Source organism: Oryzias latipes, chromosome 5 (genome assembly GCF_053564925.1).
Source record: "Oryzias latipes strain Hd-rR chromosome 5, Olatipes_Hd-rR_3.1".
NCBI classification, from domain to species: Eukaryota; Metazoa; Chordata; class Actinopteri; order Beloniformes; family Adrianichthyidae; genus Oryzias; species Oryzias latipes.
The window spans coordinates 10,356,860-10,380,879 of NC_136241.1; the positions used below are offsets into that span (position 1 = coordinate 10,356,860).

The 24,020-nt window shown below is 38.9% G+C and overlaps 1 protein-coding gene and 2 long non-coding RNA genes across 5 annotated transcripts; 1 reads left to right on the top strand and 2 right to left on the bottom strand.

The window, feature by feature from the left end:
* Positions 1-1,058: 1,058 nt before the first annotated feature.
* Positions 1,059-21,918, bottom strand: miip (migration and invasion inhibitory protein). Of its 2 annotated transcripts, none has more exons than XM_078947061.1 (9): positions 21,619-21,918; positions 21,385-21,545; positions 5,564-5,678; positions 5,380-5,491; positions 5,226-5,305; positions 4,998-5,124; positions 3,589-3,685; positions 3,260-3,379; positions 1,059-1,292 (listed from the first exon to the last, which is right to left on the bottom strand). In XM_078947061.1, exons 1-9 carry the CDS (start codon positions 21,812-21,814, stop codon positions 1,158-1,160), a joined length of 1,143 nt encoding a protein of 380 aa, XP_078803187.1. In that variant the 5' UTR covers positions 21,815-21,918; the 3' UTR covers positions 1,059-1,157. The 2 variants fall into 2 exon arrangements, with proteins under 2 accessions (XP_078803187.1, XP_004068801.1); XM_004068753.5 differs by having other exon boundaries at positions 5,573-5,678; positions 21,619-21,917.
* Positions 15,496-18,444, top strand: LOC144992136 (uncharacterized). Of its 2 annotated transcripts, none has more exons than XR_013655943.1 (3): positions 15,496-15,582; positions 16,008-16,122; positions 16,206-18,444. It is a non-coding gene; the product is annotated as an uncharacterized LOC144992136 (long non-coding RNA). The 2 variants fall into 2 exon arrangements; XR_013655942.1 differs by having other exon boundaries at positions 16,008-16,116; positions 16,200-16,337.
* On the bottom strand, positions 18,647-19,465 carry LOC144992137 (uncharacterized). The gene is made up of 3 exons (XR_013655944.1): positions 19,283-19,465; positions 19,073-19,203; positions 18,647-18,897 (listed from the first exon to the last, which is right to left on the bottom strand). It is a non-coding gene; the product is annotated as an uncharacterized LOC144992137 (long non-coding RNA).
* Positions 21,919-24,020: the final 2,102 nt, after the last annotated feature.

Sequence of the window (24,020 nt, forward strand, 5' to 3'; positions counted from 1 at the left end):
ATTGTAAAAAGAGAAGTGTGAGGACGTTTGCAGCAAAATGTACCGATGGACAGGGAAACACGAGCTGCAACCGCAGAGGATGATTCACTGGGACTTCCTTCATTTTCTAAAACACAGATCAGACATCAACCTTTTTTACTTCACAGATCTTTGCCATCTCTCTTCCTAAATCCCTGTGCAAACTTCAGACTTAATGTCATATACATTTGAATTTTAAAAATGCTCCAACTTTCCTCAAATATTACTTGTTAAAGTCCCACTCTGATCATCTTTTGATCTATTTTAAGCTTCCCCAGCGTCCCAATTATGGTTATACCCAAATCAAAAAACCTGTAATTTTCTAGGTCATGGTTTCTGCATAGTGGTGGTCCATCCCCCTCTGAGTTGTGGTCGAGACCAATGGCATCAGGCAGCTGCGCCCCCTTCTTGTTGCTCAGAGCTCTCAGTTTACGTACCCTCCCACTAGCTTACAGCCGAAATACACCCACACTGGTGCAACAAAAATGACAATATTGGATCCAGCTGAACAGATTTGAGCCAGCAGAAAAACGAAGACGTGCATGGATTGATTTGTCTGCAAGTGGATGTGGTTTTTTTTTATCAAATAGTATTTTATCATCTGCTCCAGATTCACAACAATCTGAATAAGGAAATATTCAGAAATGCAATTTTCAGCTTATTTTTCTTTAAATATGTCCTCCATCATAAGAAAATGCGACAAGAACATGTTATAAGCACCAAAAACTATTGTCTTCGGAGTGGGTCTGTAACTTAAGGCAGTTAAGTTCAGTGATTGACTTTTTAATTTCACAAATTTACAGTAAACTAGGGATACTGCAAAAATCCGAAGTATACAAAATAAACTTGGATTGAATAGTTTGCACACCTTTTCTTTCTTTTATAAAACCATAACAGGAAAAGCCCTGCAACAGACCGCCGACACCTTCAGGGTGTACCCCACCTTAACAGTAGACGGATTGAGTGACCTAGAAAGATATTTAGGGGGTTTAGAATGGATAACAAACACATTGCAAAGGAATAAAACCAGGAGAGCCAAGTAAAATAATGCATTTATTTTGAAAGACTCCTAAAGGGTAAAAACATAGAAAAAGTTTGTTGGCAGGAAACAGGACATCCTCCACTCTTTGCATGATAGATTAGGATGACACGGGGTTGAAAGAGCTTCTCAGTCTCCTCGGAGGACAGTGTTGGTAGTTGTGACGAGCCAAGCGGGACAGATCGGAGAGCTGGTCAAAGCGATTGTGGCGGGACGCTTCGGGTGCAAACAAACCCTGAAAAAACAAGCCAAACAACCACCGTTTATTTAATTAATAGCAATTCAATAAGAAAGTTAAGGCCTCTGTTATATAGGGTGATGGGTATGTAGTGAAAAAGGTCATGTGATGCCTGTTAGGCCTTTACCTTTTTTTTAAAAGACACCTGACATAATTTCCTGTAAATGTTTGTTTAAAACTAAGCCGTCAACTAAAAACAGTAAAAACTGAAGTACACTCTTTCGGTGGCGATATCTTCAGTAAAATGTCTAAAAATCTAAACTCCTTTAGAGCAGCAGATGTTTTGGAAGCACAAGAACAAGACATGTTCAATGGGAAAAGACAAACAAACAAGGCCCAGCCTTCTGACAGGGATTTGAATAAATCAATATCTGCTCCTCAGGAGTACAAGCAGATGTTCATTTCTTGTGAATTATTTGGAAGTAGATGAAGGTAAAATTGAATATAAAAATGGGATGTAAAAAAAAGAGTTAAAGACCTTTTTACAGTAGTTTTAATTGACATAAAGATAATTAAATAAAGCATGATTCCCATCAGTATTTGGGAAGTTCAGACTTCAGATTTACAATCAAAACCAGGATTGTTTGCTAAATACAAGATTTAAGGAAGAAATAAAAAGAATGAAGTTGCAATCTTTAAAAAAAATGGGTACAAATATCAAAAGCAGACGTTCAAGGGCTAGTGAGTACCTCCCAGATTCATAGACTTCTTTTTAGAAATGAAATGTTTAACATAACGAAGAGGTAAATGGTAAATGGCGTATACTTATATAGCGCTTTCTACCTTCTTACGAAGGCCCAAAGCGCTTTACAGTCACAGACCCATTCACCCAGTCACACACACATTCACACACCGATGGCGGCTCCGCTGCCGAACACTGGCGCCAACTTCCCACCAGAGGCAAGGTGGGGTTCAGTGTCTTGCCCATGGACACTTCGACACATGGGCGTGCAAGGCGGGAATCGAACCTGCAAACTTACGATCATGAGTCGACCGCCCTACCGCTGCACCACGGCCACCGGTAAATCAATACGTTCAAGGAAAGAGTAGCAGCTGATTTTTAATCTGAGAGATTACAGCGCACTTTGGAGTCCCATCATTTGTTCATTTCATGGTTTTAACAGATTAGGGACCACTCTTCCAAAGAACATGTATTAAAAATGAAACATTTACAGAAACTGCCAAAAAGAAAAAAATAATAAACCCTGACTCTGAAGCTCGTATCTACTATGATGAAAGGTAAAACTGACTGCAGCACATTATAACCAAGGGAACCCAAGAACTATGTTTCTGGGCTTTTAAAGTTAATTTTTTATAAATAAATTTTGATTTGATTTTTTTAAATAGCTTTTTTTCGGTCTGGGTATCAGCAACCAAAAAACAAAATGACTAAAAATAAAAATGAAAAAAAGAATTACAATTAAACTAAAATTACAAATTAAAAAAATGCAGACAAATTTGACCCTTTGGGTTCTTGAGGATTAAAAGGCTTGAACCTCTAAATTTCTAATGGCAACAATGTGTTGGTTGGAAAAATTAAATCAAAGTAAATTGTTTAATTTTTGAAAAAATTAGTGAACCCTTCTGTATTTCCAAAAGGCAAATGCCCTTGATAATGTAAAGCATCTTGAAGCTTGCACAAAGTGGGTCACTTAAAAAGCCAACCAGGAACAGCATCAGAATGACTTCAGGAGGTTTTGAAATGATGTCAGAGTTGAGCTCAGCGGAAGAGTTGAGGTGAGATGCAAGGAGAGCCAAGCACACGCTGCTCTGCCCTGCCATGTCAATGAGCTGATAGCATCTTCCAAAACCTTCAGTAGCTTTACAGATACTGAATAACAGGATGCAGCTCACACAATGCATGTTGGTTCATTCGTGTTCATGTCAGAATGAGCACAAATGATCGGGCAACAAAGGCTTGTTCAACCAGAGATTTTATGATCCTGCATGTTTCAATGTCTCACCTCCATTTCTGTGTCAGGTGACTCATCAGCATGTTTCATTTGAAGGTTGCTCCGCAGGTCCAGGCTGCTGGGTGGAGCTATGCTGCTCTGACCTGTGTTTGACCATCCTGAAAGACAGTGCTGCAAAAGCAAAGAAACACAATTAGAAGTGACAAAACGAATGTGGAAAGTGTCCAAGTTGTCTTCTTGTTGAAGCCACAACGTAAGCGGTTTGAACTGAAAGCCTAAAAGACGACACAACAAACTGCACCTCCAAGACCCGCTCCAATGTGAAACCCAATGCTACCAGGTCAGGCAATAGAAAGGTCACGGTTGCTATTTGAACTCACCGCTGGTAAACCCAAACTATCAGATGGGTCAAAGCTGCATCGCCGGTGAGCTTTGTATTTGTGAGGCGGCAGGAGGGCGGCATGAGGAATATTGACCCTGAAAAAACAGAGAAGGAAGGGAACATTTTAAAATAACGGTTTGGATGTAAAAAAAACATCCTTTACTTTTATTACAATAGTAATAGTTACTTTTAAAGGAAAAATATTCTTTGATATATCTGACTTTATAAAATACAACTGATCTGAGCTGCTTTTAGCACAGGTGGAATTTAAACAGCTCAATCCTCATAACTTATGAGCAAAAAACTGCAGAACCGAATGATAAACCTTTATTTTTACAGAACGATTTAAACACAAGATTTTTAGCGCCGGCATCTGCTTCTGGAAGTTCAATGCAAGGATCTGCATCCAGTTTATGGTGTCTGTACAGAACCTGTTTGAGGTGAACCATCGCTTTTTAAGAAAACCGGAATAAAATCTTGATGGTCATCATTTCAGAATTTTGGGAAATCTTACATTATAGATAAATCTATGTGATCTATTTATGCACCGTATTTACTCATTCGTTTGTTCGATAATTTTTTTTGCATTGGTACTTGCCACAATTTTTTTGTTAGAATCGCAGTCCTGTTTTTGTGCCAGTATTCATCGTTTGTGGGGTCATAGGTCGCAAGTGTCAATCAAGAGGTGGGGAGGTTTTTTCACTTAAATGTTTGTCTGTTTTCTTGTTTTGAACCTGAGCAGCTCAAAGCATGAAAAGCACTTTTGTTCATTGAAATAAAGCTGGATTTGATTTGTTTTTCTTTCTTGAGTTACCACAATGGCTGATTGATCAAGTTTGATCCAGTTAAAGTAATCTGAAATAAAATGTAGTTTTAAACTCGCACAGCTTTAAAATAAATGTAATACAAAAACTCAGAAAGTAAAAGTATATTGTGTATCAGTGAGAAAATAAAAGTCAGAACAAAGTTCTGCAGAGGGATGCAGAGTCCAGGCTTACTTTGTTTCAGAGTTATGTGCAATTTATTAAAAGTAAGAAAGTTTTGCCTTCACCCTCTCATGCTGTAGAAGACTGCAGGTTGGGATGCAAACTAATATTGTTGTAACCCATTTTTTACACGCACTGTCCCTTTAATTAATCGTATACAGCCCCCCCCACACATGTTCAGGAAGTCTTGCCATAATCATTTAATAACGCGACACATCACCAACTTCTGGGGTTTTTTAATTTTATTTTTGTTTCACTAAGGTTATTGCTTATTGGATGGGGAAGAAAAGCTGTTTCCTTGTTGTCTCATTGTTGATTTAAGAAAATTCTAAACGAAATCATATGTATTTTAGCTAGCAGTATTCAACTTGTGGCCTTGCAGACAGGGTCTCACAAAAGTACAAGGGCCCATCATTCTTGCCTGATTAGAGCTGGCTCTGCGATAGAGTGAGGATGCGAGAATTTGGACCTTTTGCACACGGTGCAGCAATCCTGAGAGTGAAGGGGAACAGGAAACAACCTGTTGTTTATCCTGTAAGAAAATGTACCTGGACACAAAGGGATCAAAGAAAGATAAATGTTACTTTATCTGTAGAAAAAGAAACAAAAAAAAACAAAAAGAAAAGAAATTGAGACGATCCCCTCTTACACTGATGGCTGTCTTTGTCGGCCTCTGGATCATCCTTATCTGTCAGGAGAGCAGAAGCTGGAAGACTCACGTCAAAAAATCTAAAAACGAAAAAGGCATGACATTCAAAAGGCATTATTCTTGTATTGTGAACTAATATTGTAAGAATGCTCACTCTGTCTGGGCTGCGTGAACACACTCCTCTTTATTAAGAAATCGAAAAACTTGCAGATCATTGAAGAACTCATCAGAGAGCTCCGCCACAGAATCTTCAGTATCCAGAACTCCTATGGGAGTGAAAGCAAAGCAGACATGAGCTGCCAGATGTGTGTGGTAGATTAGGAGGTCCTCACACTAACCGGGCTGACCTGCAATCCAATCATATCCGAGTAACGGCTGCAAACGGTGCTGTGCTGCAGCTGGTCTTTCATCACTTTTACTAGTCAGGTCAACATCTGTACTCTGAAAGTCTACCTGCAAAATCAAACACATTTTGTAGAATGTGAACGGCCAGCAAGTCTCTGAGATGCTCTTTTGTGGAACATAGATCTTATCATTCACATTGGATGAGTCCATTTCAGCACTTAACACAGGTGGAAGTCAGGTGGATACACAGCTGATAGTCCTACTGAATAGACTGTTAGAATTAGTGTTATGACTAGAAAAAAGCAGCTAAGTACAGAAAGACGAGTGGCCATCATTACTTTAAGAAATGAAGGTCAGTCAGTCCGAAAAACTGGGAAAACTGGGGGGAAAAAAAGTGTCCCCAAGTGCAGTCAGAAAAACCATCAAGTGCTACAAAGAAACTGGCTCACATGCGGACCGCCCCAGGAGAGGAAGACCAAGAGTCACCTCTGCTGAGGAGGATAAGTTCATCCGAGTCACCAGCCTCAGAAATGGCAGGTTAACAGCAGCTCAGATTAGAGAGCAGGTCAATGGTACACAGAGTTCTAGCAGCAGACACATCTCTACAACAACTGTTAAAATGAGACTGTGTGAATCAGGCCTTCATGGTAGAATATCTGCTGGGAAACCACTGCTAAAGAAAGGCAACAAGCAGAAGAGACTTGTTTGGGCTAAAGAACACAAGTAATGGACATTAGACCAGTGGAAATCTGTGCTTTAGTCTGATGAGTCCAAATTGGAGATTTTTGGTTCTAACCACAGTGTCTTTGTGCGACGCAGAAAAGGTGAACGTATGGACTTTACATGCCTGGTTCTCACCGTAAAGCATGGAGGAGGAGGTGTGATGGTGTGGGGGTGCTTTGCTGGTGACACTGTTGGGGATTTATTCAAAATTGAAGGCATACTGAACCAACATGGCTACCACAGCATCTTGCAGCTGCATGCTATTCCATCCGGTTTGCTTTTAGTTGGACCATCATTTCTTTTTCAACAGGACAATGACCCCAAACACACCTCCAGGCTGTTTAAGGGCTATTTGACCAAGAAGGAGAGTGATGGGGTGCTGTGCCAGATGACCTGGCCTCCACAGTCACCGGACCTGAACCCAATCGAGATGGTTTGGCTAAAAAATAAATGATGATGTAATTCCCACATATTTATTTGCAGCTTCGCGCTGATTTTGCTGTCCGATGACAGCTGGAGTCCCATCAACAGCTATAGCAGATTTCGCCATGCTAAACATTTGCTGGTTGGACCAACACGCACTCAGCGCGAAGCTGCAGGAGACTATCTTCTAAATGTGCTTTTATTACTGTCATGATTATTATTAATCCGTGCAGTCAGTGCTTTTTTCTTCGCTGCAAGGAGGACCCGAAAGACAGGTTAGCATTAGGCTAATATGTACTTAAAACTCTGAATGGGCAATGAGCATCTTGGATGTAAATATGTGGGAATTACATCATCCTTTCTTTTGATCTGGACACCACTGGAAACACAAATTCATATGATGGTTTCTCAGATCGTAGCAGCATTCCCGCCTTCGGCGATCGGGAGCTTCGCGCTCCGCTATGCGAAGGCAGCTGCCGGTCCGAAGAAAAAAAGGTTCTCTGCGGTGCGTCCGTAGGAGGACCAGAGGAGGCGGAAATGCTGCTACGTAGTCCTGAGAAGCTGTGTAAAATCAGGGCTCCAGACTGCGAGCAATTGGTCGCATTTTGCGTCCAAAATTTGAGAGTGTGCGACTGAATTTTACATCCAGTCGCACATGTGCGACCAGTAAATTTGCCTCCCCCACCCTTCGTATTTTTTATACATTAAACGTGGAAGGGGCACGTCAATGATCAATGAAATAATCAATGAAACGCAAGCCACACGGACGCAGGCAGACACACACACTCGCGCACATACTCATGAAACGCGAGCACGTACACTCTCGCGTGATACCTGTCTGTGAGGCGGCCACTGCGTGTGAGAAGAATAGGGAAAAGCCACTGTGAGTGGCTAAAATGCGTGGAGGGGGCGGGGCCTAGAGATAATCGAGCGCGCGTAAACATCTGTGGGAAGGAAACTGAGACAAATATCACAACCTGATATGTGCGTCTGAGCTATGGGTAAGCGAACTATTGATTCGTTCTTCCGACCTGCGGCTAGTGTACCAGTGCCAGAGTGTACAGCAGGGGTCTCAAACTCGCGGCCGCAGGCTATTTGCGGCCCCCAAGATCATATTTTGCGGCCCCCGCCTTAATATGAAGGTTTAATGTTACTGCAGCCCGCCAGTTTTAATGAATGACACTTTTTCATCGTCGTGCGCGGAGCTGACCAACCAATCACAGTGGGGTATATGACTCTTGGGGGCGGGACAATGACACGGTTTGAAAGCAGGAAACCTGACAGCCCCCTCCCTCCCTGGACCACATTAAGGAGTACCTTACTTTCCTTTAGAACGTATTTATTCACTCGTAATTTTCTAAATACATGCAGTCCGTGCTGAACTTTTCTCTGGGCCGCACAGAACCGGAGGAAGGTTTAGGTTTTGGTTACGGTTACGGCGGCGCATCAAACGGGTTACGGCAGCACACCGCTCCCGTCCCGCGGGAGTGGGGTCAGCTGAGGAGAATAAATGTCCCACACATACATGCGTGACAGCTAACGGGGCTTAAACTTTAAACACGCTCGAGCAAAAACAACATTAGTTTCAGACACACTGAAAACACTTGGGGAAAATGCAACGATAGACGTGTTTGAGATGAACCGGCACCTCGCCTGGATCGTTGGGGACACCAGGCCGGGGGGGCTGAGAGATGAAAGCGAATCTGCAGCAAGACTGAAGGACAACAGTTGGAGTTGTCCTTAACATTCAATTTAGTTTTAATATTATTCTCCCCCTTAGTATGATCTGTGTTATTATATATTTTATGATTATTTTAATGTTTTGTGATGTATATAGCCTTTTTTAATGAATTGGTATTTTAAATTATTTTAATTAATCACTCCACTACAAAAACCATCAGGACACATGTCCCATAATGCATTGTTTTGTAGTCTCTAGTTTCCAGCTGTGTCCGGGTAGGTTTGCCCCTTGCTCCCACCCCTTTCTCGCGATATTTTTGTGATGATTGACAGTTGATGTTGGAGCAAAAACAAAAATATATGTCTCACACCAGGTGATCTGCGCAGCGTTGAGTCCACCTGGGTGATCTCAAACACGCTTGTTGTGCATCTTGGCTGCACCTATTTGGTGTCACAAAGATAAATTTCCATCCGTTTTCTTTACTATTTGTACTGGCATGACAGCGATGGTGCTGTCAGTTTACCTTCTTGTTGCATCTTCAAAAGTGCAGAATAAAATGTGACACTGAATTTGAAACAGCACATTGTAATTTCTGCATCTATTATTAAAGTATTTATTAGTAATACAGTGGAAATTAATAGATTTGGTTAGAATGTTGATTTACGGTATGCGCCCCTAAATTTTCTGGTTGCGCCCCTAAATTTTTCAGTTAGGGGCCACTGTGCTCCTAGTGAAAAAAGTTAGTCTGGAGCCCTGTAAAATCATCAGAAGTTCATAACCATCACAAAGCTGCACTACTCCTAGCATGTCTGTGTCTCTTAGCAGCCGGACGCACGGAGAAAGCACTGACGTCATCGCCCCGCCTCCCCTCCGGAAATGCTTTTTCGAATTGAATAATGCGACAATGTTCACAGGGTGGATGTTAAAATGAAAATGCAATCCCCTCTTTGCATTTTCATTTTAATTATGACACAGAATAAGCTGTTTTTAAGTAGAAAATGAAAACGCATTTTGAAGCATTGATTTTTCATTTTAATTTTGAGTCATTTGATGCAGTTTTATTTTGAAAAGGAAAAAGCATTTCTGTTAATCCATTTTAATTGTCAAATTAAACATTTCTAAATGCATCTTGCTACACATTTACCAGAGTACTTTTTGAAAATGAAATGTCAAATACCATTTTCATTATCATTTTAATTAAGTGACAGAATAAGCAGTGTTGAAGAAGAAAAGGAAAAAGCCTTTATGTGGATTGCTTTTCATTTTAATTTTGAGTCAAAAAATGCAGCTTCATTTGAAAATGAAAAAGCATTTCTGTTTTTGACTTTTATGCTACAGAATCGCTTCCATACGGATGGTCCGAGTTGGAATGCAAATGGAGGTGCACCAGTCTATCTAGCTGCTTACTGTGTCTGAGTATTCATCAATGTTTGGTGAAAGTGCTTTGAAAATGCTCATGCCTGTGGCCTAGAAGCAGCCTTTCAGTTCTTCCACAGCTTTCTCAGTCCATGTCACTACAGTCCTGGTTTGACTGGATCTGCTTTAAGCCTCCTGGTGTATGTGGGCTTCAGCAGGACGACTGGGTGGTCACTTTTTCCGAGGTGAGGCTCGGGGGTGGCAGCATATGCATGTTTGATGTTGCTGTAGCATTTATGTAAAGGCAAAAGGGCCAACAAGTGCTAAGCATCTCTGGGAACTCTTTCAAGACTGTTGGAAGACCATTTCAGGTGACTACCTCTGGAAGAGCATTAAGAGAACGCCAAGAGTGTGCAAAGCAGTAATCAAAGTAGAAGGTGGCTAGAACCTACAATATGACATATTTTCAGTTGTTTCACACTTTTTTGTTATGTGTATAATTCCACATGTGTTAAGTAATAGTTTTGATGCCTTCAGTGTGAATCTACAATTTTCATAGTCATGAAAATAAAGAAAACTATTTGAATGAGAAAGTGTGTCCAAACTTTTGGTCAGTATTGTACGCACAGCCATAAATCAGCACAAGCACAGTGGCATTATATCCCCAACTTCAATACATGTTCTTTTAACCCAACCATTCTATTATGAAAGATGACTCCATGTTAATATAGTCACAATTTATATTGACATCACAAACATTTACATATTTAATCAACCTTTTGTTCAATATAAATCTTTCCACCAGAACGACAATGATCATAATTGTTTTTTTAATCTGCCTGTAATACATTTTTTGTCCACTTGATGGTGAAGTAGAGCAAACGAAGCACCTGGAGGTATCGGCTAAAGAGTTGAGGGAATGAATGGTATACGCTGCTGCAGTGCTTCATGGGGCTTCATCTCACCATCACTGGCTTGAATATTTGTAAATATTTTTTAAAAAAATGAATGATTTCAAAACAAAAGCATTCATTAGTTATTAAATCATGTATTTATGTAACCGTAATATACGAGTTTGAAAGTGCAAAAAATAAAGTGACTCATTTTTTATTTTTTTTAAATTAAAAAAAATGTATATTTTTATTGTTTGACGAAAGTTTTTTATTTCATTTTTTAAGTTAAAAGCTTATTGCAGTTATATTTTTGTTGAGTTCACAAACGGATTAAAGTTCTGTTTTTGTTCATTTCAAACAGTTTGTTAATTTTTGTTTAACCAAATAAAATGGGTTTCGAAAGCAAATTTTAACAGTGGTTGACTTCTTATTAAATAATCATACATTTGTGAACTATAGTCAGTGATTCAGTCTTTTGTCAGCGATACCAAGACCTTAATATGAATCTATTTATTTTCCCTAAAAGCAATTTCTTGGGTTTTTTTCAAAAGCAAAGCTTAAACTGGAACTTGACAAATATTTTGATATTTATTTGAAAAGAGTTTAACATTAAACTGAATTAAATTGAAAACTTGAATTGAAACAGAATCTTTGTAGTATTTTAGCTGTGGTTATACCCAATCCCAAGAAACAACAAAAACATAAGGACCTGGGGGGTATTCCAGGGAGGTATTCCAGGAAGCATGTTTAAACTAGCCTGACTTTAAGCCTGAACTCTGGCTGAAATCCGCCTGAACTCGCTTACTCGGGGTATGTCGGTTCCAAAAGACCGGATATGAGTTTGCGTAATTACACTCGACTTGGTAACCCTGGGTTAATGCGCGTGCACTGCATGTACATAAAGACATTCTCAATGGATCGCCGATTTCCGCTGTCACCATGGAAACACGCGGAGAAAAAAAGAAAGCGCTATACTTCAGTGAGACGGAGTCTGAGATTAATGACGGCGTATGAAGATTACACGTCCATCAAAAAAGAAACACGGCTGCATCGTCAAAAGAAAGAGTTTCTGCTTGTAGTAGAAGAACAGACAAAGTAAACGCACGAGTTTCTGATCTTATTTCCATTTTCATGTGACGCATTATATATATATATATATATATATATATATATATATATATATATATATATATATATATATATATATATATATATATATATATATATATTTATATTTATAACTTATCCAATTATGCCAACTTAAGTGAATTACTTCTATTGGTAACAAGTATTTGACTTAAATGTATTCAATCTAATTTCTTACGTCAATAAAACTCAATAGTTGTTAATACAACTCAAATTTACATATTTATCTAACTAAATGTCATATTACTCCAATTCAAGTAATCTTTTTTCCATCGTAATGAATTAAAATTCTTGAAATCTCATATGTCTAAGTTTGAGCCGGCAGATCCTCATTTTTATAACAATAAAAAGAACAAAACAGTAAGTGGTTAATGCGTTCATTCATTAAGGAATTTTCCGACATTTTCAATATTCCATTTGACTGTAGGGGTGCTATATAAACTCATCATCCTCTCCCTCCCTCTCCCTAAACTAGCCTGACTTTAATCCTGAACTCTGAAATCCGCCTGAACTTGCTTACTCTGGGTATGTCGGTTCCAAAAGACCGGATATGAGTTAGCTTAGCGTAATTACGCTCGACTTGGTAACCCTGAGTTAATGCACGTGCACAGCAGGTACATAAAAGACATTCTCAATGGATCGCAGATTTCCAGAGTCAGGGCTCCAGACTAACTTTTTTCACTAGGAGCACTGTGGCCCCTAACTGAAAATTTTAGGGGCACAACCAGAAAATTTAGGGGCGCATACCGTAAATCAACATGCTAACCAAATCTATTAATTTCCACTGTATTACTAATAAATACTTTAATAATAGATGCAGAAATTACAATGTGCTGTTTCAAATTCAGTGTCGCATTTTATTCTTCACTTTTGAAAATGCAACAACAGGTAAACTGACAGCACCATCAATTTATCTTTGTGACACCAAATAGGTGCAGCCAAGATGCACAATAAGCGTGTTTGAGATCACCCAGGTGGACGCAACGCTGCGCAGATCACCTGGTGAGACATATATTTTTGGTTTTGCTCCAACATCAACTGTCAATCATCACAAAAATATCGCGAGAAAGGGGTGGGAGCAAGGGGCAAACCTACCCGGACACAGCTGAAAACTGAACTGACTGAAAGCTGCCCTACAGACTACAAAACAATGCATTATGGGACATGTGTCCTGATGGTCTTTGTAGTTGAGTGATTAATTAAAATAATTTAAAATACCAATTCATTTAAAAAGGCTACATACATTACAAAACATTAAAATAATCATAAAATAAATTTATAATAACACAGATCATACTAAGGGGGAGAAGAATATTGAAACTAAATTGAATGTTGAGGACAACTCCAACTTCCTGTTCTCCTTCAGTCTTGCTGCAGATTCGCCTTCATCTCACAGATCCCCCCCCCCCCCCCCCCCCCCCCCGGCCTGGTCTCCCCAACGACCCAGGCGAGGTGCCGGTTCATCTCAAACACGTCTATCGTTGCATTTTCCCCACGTATTTTCAGTGTGTCTGAAACTGATGTTGTTTTTGCTCGAGCGTGTTTAAAGTTCAAGCCCCGTTAGCTGTCACGCATGTAGGTGTGGGACATTTATTCTCCTCAGCTGACCATCTCCCGCGGGGGCGGTGTGCTGCAGTAACAGCCGTTCATAAACCGTTTGATGCGCCGCCGTAACCGTAACCAAAACTTAACCTTCCTCCGGGTCTGTGTGACCCAGAGAAAAGTTCAGCACGGACTGCATGTATTTAGAAAATTACGAGCGAAGAGATACAGGAAAATAAGGAACTCCTTCATGTGGTCTGGGGAGAGAGGGGGGCTGTCAGGTGTCCTGCTTTCAAGCCCTGTCATTGTCCCGCCCCCACTGTGATTGGTTGGTCATCTCCGTGCACGACAATGAGAAAGTGTCATTCATTAAAACTGGCGGGCTGCAGTAACATTTAGGCTGTGTCCGAATTACCGCCCTAACCCCCAACTACTAAAACCCTATATAGTGCGGCACTATATAGTTCTCTATATAGTTCTCTGAATTTTCAAAGCAATTCGGACACCCGTGCTCACTAGTTTTCTCTTTCGGGTGTTTTCAAATGGCGCTCCGCACGAAAACATAGTGGCGCATTACCGCCACCACCTGGTCTGGAGGGGAACTACTTCTATTTAACGCCGAGAATGCCACCCATTTGTCAAAGTAAAAATATAATAAATATAAACATTTTATGATGACTATTTATGAATCTGCCGTGTTCTGATCATGGAAAACGTGGCTGATTTATAAATAATAAAATTACAAACACATTGGTGTAGCTTTTATGTATTAGTTGATAAATAAACCCTCAAGTCAATAGTCCATGGCAATATTTATTTTTGTGCCGCTGAACGATTTACGGGCTCTTGCGAGGAAGCATTTTTTTTCCGTAGTTTTATCTTCTACGTTACTGAAAATAGCTTTATATATGAATCTGTCCGTGTTCCTGGCAATGATTCAACCGTTTTTCGTGAGCTCAAACCAGAAACGAGCAGATATGCAGCATCACAGGACAGCAAGGAGGAGAAGCAGACGTCTCAGAAGATTTCCTCTGGAAGCCCTGGCCAGACATGAACAACTTGTGAGTTAAACTTAAAGTTTGTTTATTAGTTCCATTTAAGCATTTGTTTCTAATTGTGCTCAAGGTTACACAGTCTGCTGGGTAAGAGTTTAACATTCTTTTTCAACACTGGACTATGAACTGTATAGTCTAACTACATGAAACACTTGTGAGATCAAAGTTTAGTATTTTTTATTCAGAGTCAATCCATATCACTTGTTTAAAACAAAAATACTTTAATTTTTAAATATTTATATAAAAATCCAAAAACCCAGCCCAAAAAAAAAACCACGAGATTTTCCAGCATTTATAAATACGTCATAAACTAAAATGTAAGACATTAGAATAAAATGTAACATTCAAAAAAATCAGATTTAATTTTCTCAATGAAATAATTATTTTTCTATTTTACAGGGTCTTCCACGTCTCTACTGCTTTGCCAACATAAAGGTACGGTGGCCCTGAAGTGCAAACCATTCAACAAATCACTCGATACAAAAACATTTTTAAGATCACAACAACAATTAAAAAAAAAAAAAAATTTTTAAAAAGCAGCATTACATTTTAGAAAACAAAACAAAATTTCAGAAACCAAAACTTGAAAAACAAAAATGACAAAAAAAAAAACATTTCAGAAAACAAAATTAATTTCCAGGAAAAAAAGAAATATTAAAAAATGAAAACATTTCAGAAAAAAAAAAATCCAGAAAAAAAATGAAATATTAAAAAATGAAAAACATTTCAGAAAAAAAAATTCCAGAAAAAAATGAAATATTAAAAAATGAAAAACATTTCAGAAAAAAAATGAAATATTAAAAAATGAAAAACATTTCAGAACACAGAATGAATTTCCAGAAAACAAAACGAAATCTTCAAAAATGAAAAACATTTTCAAACCGGAAGAGGCAGGTACTATGGGACAACGCTGATTGGATGATGATTTTTGTCAATCATTTGAACTGAAAAGTATTTTAAATGAAGCGATGACGGATTTTATCGTCCAAACAACAATGTACTATAATAATCCACGTATTTCCCATTTATATATCAAATAAAAAATGCAGCAAACTGTTAATGAACTTTAAAATTATTTTTTTAACATTTCGCCTGACACACGGGCACCCGGAAGTAGTTTGTGAGCACTTTTACTTTGAACGCTGTGCGCTAATGTCTACGGCTGCGAGGTTCACGCTGTCAATCATCTTTAGGTAAGAATCAATTCTGTGATCTTTTCTTTTGTCAGTCACATGTCTCTAAGGATGTTAATTTTAGGATGTTAAAGTGCTGCTTTGAAAAGATAATTTCTTTTTATCTTGCGCATGCGCAAAAAGAACCCGATGGAGACGAACCGTCTTCACATGATAGCCGTTCCCGTTTTCGGTGACAACATGAGAGAAAAAGCTCCGAGCCAGCCTGATTCTGTGATTTATACAGTAATTACAGTAATTATATGGCATCAGTGTTGCTAAAAATCGACTTTAAGACTGAAATCAGTAAACAAGTTCTTATGGGAAATAATATTTAAGTGCATTGTATATTTTTGAACCATGCATATACACATATACTGAAACTTAAAAATGAACTTTAAAGTTTATAAAATACTTAATTGAATTAACATGTGATATTTCTGCAGGTGAAGTTTCTCAAAGCGAAGTTCCAGAAAGGTTTGTGCTGCAGAAGAACAGATGGCAGCTCTACATGGGAATACAAGAAGACTAAAGTCATTCAGATCATTGTGCAGTGTACAGGCAAGTCACCATGATTTATGTGCAATGTAATCAATAAATATTATTTAACCTTAATATCCATTTTTTTTTTTTTTAAGTTGCAGGTCCTTTAAAAAAAGTCTTTAACCTGCTGCATAAGCCTGATTAGTTGTAAATGATGCAGTGGGGAGTGAAAGACGAAGCACAATTCCTGGCTTTAGCGTCGGGCTGATGATCTGGAAATCACATCTGAGGAATCGCATCAAACACTTGTACAACTCCAAACAACTTAATGTTCCTTTAAGCAAAACTCCAGTTTAAAATGTTCATATTAGACTTGCTTCATTTAGGAGTTTTTCCATGTTTACCATTTTAGGTTTTAAAGCTTTATTAACAAAGATGATGTTTGATTTTCAAAGCTGTTGTTTAGAAATGTATTTTTGTCAATGAAAAAACTGAATGCTGATGTGTGGATTGTAATAATGGATATGAAAATAAACAAATTTGTTTCATAGCAATGCAGTATATTTATTGAAAACTTAACATGAATACGTTATTCAGTAACAGAAACAAAGAAACTGTTGTTGATTTCCCTTTATGGGCTTCTTCATGCAGTCAATCAAATGTTGCGTTTACATTCAGCATTTACTCAGCCTACCTGTCAGTCACATTTATTAGAGGAAAAAATGCATCTGGGAAAAGTCTGTTTGTGCTTAACAACTATATCAAAAAGAGTCATGTCAGGGAAGTTTTGTCCACATTGCTGCTCAGCATCACATCCAGAGGAAGATGCACAGGTAAGGGACCCCAGTTCCTGCTCGTACATGCTTGCAGCTTCCTCTGCACTGGACTCCAGCTCCAGCTCTTGAAATCCCTGACAGAGATAAATTAATAAATTAAAAATCCCTGACAGAAAAACATCAGCTGCCGTTCATCTTTCATTCAGGAAAAAGTTGAGTTCATCAAAATGAGGAGAAAATGGGTTAAACCAGAAATTCATTAGGGAGGGGTCAAAACACCAAACTCAGAATAAAATACATTATTTCAGTCTTATAAAAAATACATTCTAAAACAATTTGGTATTCCTCCTCTGCCTGAAAGACTAAAACGTTTTTTTTAAAGATTTATTTTACACTACAGACTTTGCCACCGTTAGTTACACACCTGGACGTGTCTGATGATGTGCACATCCAGTCATTTACTGTCATGTTTCTGTGCACTGACACAATCTAAAGTCACAGATCTTAATAGTGTGAATAAGAAGCATTCATAAATGTTATTCTGAGACACAAACTGCTGCAGTTTACCTGACAGCTTTGCTGATTTATGCTGCTGGTACACCTGTCTGTGAATCCTGCCCACGTGACCCCCCCTCTCCAGCTGATGAGGTAACCTGTCATTAACGTATGACTGAAGGATCTTGGATCTGTCTGTAAACACCCACCTAGAAATCACGTTTAACGCTACATTTATTAGATCAAACAAATGTGCCTCCATACCTTATCTGTGGATGGCGGGACTGCATTTCCTGATGATGTGCGCCGTCTTTAACACCCGTTTCTTCGCAGCTGCTGCTTTAGACAGAATCCTCTCACGACATTTCGAAACATTTGTAAACCTGGTTGGTGTTGATATTTCTGCGTGCGTTCTGTCATCACATCCACTAAATATTCAAAGATTAAAGTTTATGTTAACGTTTTACCGTCCCTTTCTTTGTTTACCTGCAGAACGGACGTCATCCACACAAACTACTTCCGGGTGACCGTTCTGCTTCAGACGAAATATTCAAAAAATAATTTAAACCTTCATTATCTGTTTGCTGCATTTTTGATTTAATATGTAAATGGGAAATACGGGAATTATCATGGTACATTGTTGTTTGGACGATAAAATCCGTCGTCGCTTCATTTAAAATACTTTTCAGTTCAAATGATCGACAAACATCATCATCCAATCAGCGTTGTCCCATAGTACCTGCTTCTTCCGGTTTGGAAATGTTTTTCATTTTTGAAGATTTCGTTTTGTTTTCTGGAAATTCATTCTGTGTTCTGAAATGTTTTTCATTTTTTAATATTTCATTTTTTTTCTGAAATGTTTTTCATTTTTTAATATTTCATTTTGTTTTTCTGAAATGTTTTCATTTTTTTTATTTCATTTTGTTTTCTGGAAATTAATTTTTTTTCTGAAATGTTTTCATTTTGTAATATTTCTTTTTTTTCTGGAAATTAATTTTGTTTTCTGAAATCTTTTTTTCTTTTTTTCTTTTTTCTTTTTTATGTTTTGGTTTCTGAAATTTTGTTTTGTTTTCTAAAATGTAATACGCTTTTTAAATTGTTGCTGTGATCTTAAAAATGTTTTTGTATCGAGTGATTTGTTGAATGGTTTGCACTTCAGGGCCACCGTATAAAGGTGTCTGTCGTGGCCCTTCACGCTGACGGTCAGTCCCACGCAAGACCAGACCGGCAGACCTGCAGATCGGTTGACCCGCAGGACCATTGAGCATCTGGTAGAGCAGCTTCGGGTTCCTCACACTCTGGGGGGTGTACAGGAGACTGAGGTCCTGGTGTTTCTTTTCTGGCTGGCGTGTGGCACATCTTACGGTGTGGTAACCTGGCCTTTGACATGCCACGGTCCACTGTGAGCGACGTTGTCCACAGGACGGCAGACCGCATCCTCCAGCTGATGAGCAGGGTCACCCAGCATCCAGTGGGAATGAACTGCCATTAGTCAACTCTGGTTTTTTAGCAGCTCGCTGAGTCTTCCACCTTCCAAAAGGTCGTAGGGAGCATTGATGGCTGCCACATAAGAATAAAGGTCCTAAAAGAAAATGCAGCTTGTTATTTTAACAGGAAGCTTTTTTATTCCATTCAACTGCAGGCTGTATGTGACTAATGCCAAATTTAGAGATATTTTTGTTGGGAATCAAGGATCAGTCCACAGTTCACAGGTTCTACGTAAAAAGCCCAATTTATGCAAATAAAACATTACCCACCTGAAGGATCCTTTTGGGTGATGGTGGGTATCCCTGCATTGCTCATCCCATCATGCTGCTGACACCCTACAGGGAACCCATGAGGAATGCGGTTCAGGCCCGTTACAACCAGCACCACGCCAAGACATGCTCTGTGGTGGAGAGAGCATTTGGCATTATGAAGATGAGGAGGAGAGAAATATTTCTGGGGGCACTGGAAGTAAAACCAACCTTTGCAATGAAAATCATTGCCTGCAGTTCAGTTCTGCACAATCTGTGCATCAGCGAAGGGGACTGCTGGGAGAGCCACAGATGTTGAGCCACACCAGGAACCAGTAGGACGGGTAAAGTGGCGTCCGTCTGCGAGGACAGATCTCTGCTTTCCTTTCAGCTCCAACTGTGACACACATGACTCTAAAAGGACCAGGATTATTGTTAAGATGTATAAAAATAAATGTTAACATAAAACGAAAATGTAATATGTACATTTGATATTTATATGAAAATTCTTTTGAGATTGTTAAAAATGGCTCAGATTTAAATAATGCATGTAAATAATTCATTTTTGTTACTGCATTTATTAAACAAATTGCAAAAACAACGACGATGTTACATTTTGTGAACAATATTTTAAACTCAGGTAAGCTTAACAGACTCTCCTGTCACTCTTTGTCCCTTCATGCTCTCTCCTCCTCTCCTCTTTCAACAACAACCTTTACCCCAACATGACAACGATTACAGTTTAATGATAAATAAATACAAATCTGATCAAGTGTCTCTTACTCCCATCCGGCACGAGCTTGACTGATAACAAACAGGCTATCTTTCTCCATCCACAGATGGATCAGATTTTCCTTATCCTCGTCAGTCCCTACATATATAAACACATTTAAAAAATGTGTTAATAACTTATTACTACGGTTAGAACTCACTCGTTTTTTTATGTAATATCAACAGCGTTTGTTTTTAGCATTCGGCGCTAATTCGCGCTAGCGTTAGCTTTAGCATTACCGAAATTGATGAGCTTCCAAACAATGTAGGTTGTCGATTGAGGAATATAACACATTAAACACATCATCTTACGTATTTACAAATATATTTTACAACAGATACTTGATACTTTTAAATATACTTACATTTTAAGTCCTCTTTCTCGCGCAACCGTCCGCCATCTTCGAATAATTCAAGCGCAGTGTATTGTGGGTCACACGCAATGCATTCTGGTATGAACGCAGTGCATTCTGGGCAATATTCGCCGACCGAGTGAGCATCGATCCACACTGGTTTTTCGTAGAGAATTCTGGGAAATTTCTAGTGCACATGATTTTTGAACTGTAGATTCGGACAGCACTACAAAATGGCGACCGCACTATATACTGCACTATATAGTGGTTAGGGCGGTAATTCGGACACAGCCTAAACCTTCATATTAAGGCGGGGGCCGCAAAATATCATCTTGGGGGCCGCAAATCGCCCGCGGGCCGCGAGTTTGAGACCCCTGCTGTACACTCTGGCACTGGTACACTAGCCACAGGTCGGAAGAACGATTCAATAGTTCACTTACTCATAGCTCAGACGCACATATAAGGTTGTGATATTTGTCTCTGTTTCCTTCCCACAGATGTTTACGCGCGCGCGAATATCTCTAGGCCCCGCCCCCTCCACATATTTTAGCCACTTACAGTGACTTATTCTTCTCACGCGCAGTGGCCGCCTCACAGACGGGCATCACGCGAGTGTCTGTGCTCGCGTTTCATGAATATGTGCGCGAGTGTGTGTCTGCCTGCGTGTGTGTGCGCTCGCGTCTCATTGATTATTTCATTGACCATTGACGTGCCCCTTCCACATTTAATGTATAAAAAAATACGTAGGGTGGGGGAGGCAAATTTACTGGTCGCACATGTGCGACTGGATGTAAAATTCAGTCCTGTCCAGAGTCACCACAGAAACGCATGGAGAAAAAAAGAGAGCACTATACTTCAGTGAGACGGAGTAGGAGATTTTAATGACAGCGTATGAAGATTATACGCCCATCAAAAAAAATCATTACGTCTAATTCATTACGTCAACCCAACTCTATATTTTTTTACAACTCAAGTTTACATATTTATCTAACTGAATGTAATATTATTCAAATTCAATTAAATGTTTTACCATCTTCATTTATTGTACTTCTTGAATTCTCATATGTCTAAAGTTTGAGCCTGCAGATATTCTCATTTTTATAACAATAAAATGATTGAAACAAAATGGTTTCACAACATAACATAACATCATTAACCATTTCTCGGACTTTAACATTACACCACTACGCAGTTACCACTACGCCTTACCCGAGTTCTGCTGGTTCTAACTGGACAAGACTCGGTACTGAGCGCTCCAAAGTTGGTCAGTCTTTGGTGGACTTCAGGGTCTCTGTCCTCGTCTTTCTGTCCCCCAGTTGGTCTTCTGAGGATGCCAGCAGTGTTGTGCTGGAAGCAGATTTCACTGGTGTCTGTTCAATAAAACACTGTATTTTAGGAATATTTTTATCGCTTTAAGACCGGTAATGCTAAAAATGTGTTTACCTGCAAATCTCACAGAGGGTTTGGAGAGAGCCGCCCTCGATGGCTCCCTGTCTCCCTCGGTAAGAGTGACCCGAACTGCGGGCTTTCTCCCCTTGCAGTCGGCTGAGTCGCTTCGGCAGCTAGGTCCTTCCCGTTTTCGCTGCTTCGGTAGGTGCTTGTTACGTTCTCGCAACGCGTCTAATCGAGCTGTAGACATTTTAAACAGGTTAAAGCGAAAGTTTTAATGCTAATTTACTTCTAGCAAAACGATTCTCAACAAGCTCCGCCCCATCCCTAGCAACGCATTGACAACAGAGCCATGATTGGCGGCGAACAGTCTACCCATAATGCCTTTGGCAGGATTGGCGCTTTTCTCAAAGATAAAGGATTTTTTTTGCGGAATGAGCTGCAGTGCACAGTATTAAACAACAGAGGGCGCTGCCTACAAACACTTGTCATTTTCAAAACGTCTATGTTAATGTTTCAGGTTGAAAAAACTAAAAAGGTACTGTAATTTATAGAACTTTTATAGTGTTTAAATACAACACATTTTGTACCCGTAAGAACTGGTAAACTGTTCAGAATGTATAATTAAGATACTTTTAATCCCAGAAACCTTTTAGATGAATTTATAAAAACCTCCAGAACAGTTTGTGCATCTGGAGTTGGTCCCCATCTGCTAGAATGGTTACAAAATTACCAGAATGGCTCATCTGCTGATCCCACTTTTACATTCTCCTGACTTCATCCCATTCTGGCAGTTCTGGTCGAATATAAGTGTAACACTGTCAAACGTCCAAACCATTTCATGGCAGATGTGTGCATTAATCATGGTTAAATGGGGCCCAACAGAATAAAATCATGTGCTGTTTTTGCTGGGCAAAATATTATAAAAAAAATGCTCATGCTTTTCCATTACTTGTGTTAAGATAAAAGAGACAACATACACACATGAAAATAATTCTTTAAGAAAGGGGAGATTTAAAGGTTGAGGTACAGCCTCCATAAACCGTGTAAACAACTGAACCAGAAGTGACCAAATGCCTTACAAAGAAAAAATTAGGTAATAAAGTTGAATCTAGGTATAAAACATTGAGGCCTCAACAAGCTAATTTAATGGAAACGTGGATTCATTTTGTTATAACTCATAGGGATGAAACAATTCTTGTTTGAAGAATTTAACCTTGTGTTAAAGTATTCTACCACATCATGGGGAACGTGAATGGCTGCATCCATCCTGCTCATGTTAACATTAAGAGTCAAACAAGAAGAGTTAAATTACACCAGGCTTCTTATTGGAAAGACTAGCAAGCAGGCAGGCACGCAGATGTACGGACAGGTGGACAGATAGATATGCCTGGATTGTTACTGTTTGCAAGTACAATGAGATTAAAAGCAGTCAGGTCAGTGCAACAGAGATAAAATATACAAAATGTAAAAATGTCAATTATGTGCACTTGTGTAGACAAAAACAAAGAAAAAATAAAGAAATAGAAGCACTGAATGAAAAACCTTGTGCTGCTGAACCTACGCACGCCACCATCTTGGTTAAGAAATAAGCCAACTAAGGAATAATTTTGGATTTGAAATTGATTTATTTCAAGCATTCAAAACAAATAGAGTACAAAAGATGTCAAATGGGAGAGATATACATCTACACAAATATATCCTACTTAAGATGATTAGTCACTATTAGATTTTTTTCTTTGTTACTTGGTTATAAGCAAATAGTTAAAAAATGTTAAAAAAAAGGATTTGTTTGCAGTACAGAAATCACATATTGAACTGAAACAAACCCATGAGCTAAAAATGGATGTTTGAACTATTTAATGAAGAAAGGAATTGCTTTTTGAATTTGTTAATCTATTTTACAATTTTAGACACAGGACAGAATTAAAACGTTTATTTTAGAATTTCACTAAGACTGATGGAAAATTTGTATATTTACAGCTTTTTTTTTTTTAACGGATTAGTGTTTTAAACTCCGTTTAAAATCTATTGAGGAAATGAATCATCTTTAAAAATAAATCAAGAAGCTCAACAAAAGTCATCACAATTATATATTTGGCATAAAAGTTTTAAAATAAACTTTTTTGTCCTAACAGAGGAAAATAAAAGTCAAAGTGAAAATTTCCTCCTTTCTTTTTTCACCATTATTTGCATTCCATCTTTTTTTATTTAAAACTATAGAAGGTCCTGTTGTCACTGTCAGGCTGGTGTTTTCTTTTTTACAATAGACCTGCCCATCAGTGGCGGCACTAATGACTGTGTTGCAGGAGTTGCTGGGTCACAGCCATAATCATATGCCTGATTCCCCGCAGAGCGAATGGTGTGGAACTGCGAGGGCGAGCTGCTGCTCAGTATTCCAATCACGGCTGGAGAGTATGGAGAGCTGTCCCAGCCAGTCCAGTATGATTAGCTGA

Bases quoted from the DNA above. Each gene is read 5' to 3' on its own strand.
- miip (XM_078947061.1), bottom strand. From the start codon at position 21,814: ATGTCTACAGCTCGATTAGACGCGTTGCGAGAACGTAACAAGCACCTA. The intron at 3,686-4,997 runs GCAAGAATGATG...CTGTTTTTTCAG, and splicing joins GCAGAGCCAGCTCTAATCAG to GGTCAATATTCCTCATGCCG. The intron at 3,380-3,588 runs GTGAGTTCAAAT...TTGCTTTTGCAG, and splicing joins ATAGTTTGGGTTTACCAGCG to CACTGTCTTTCAGGATGGTC.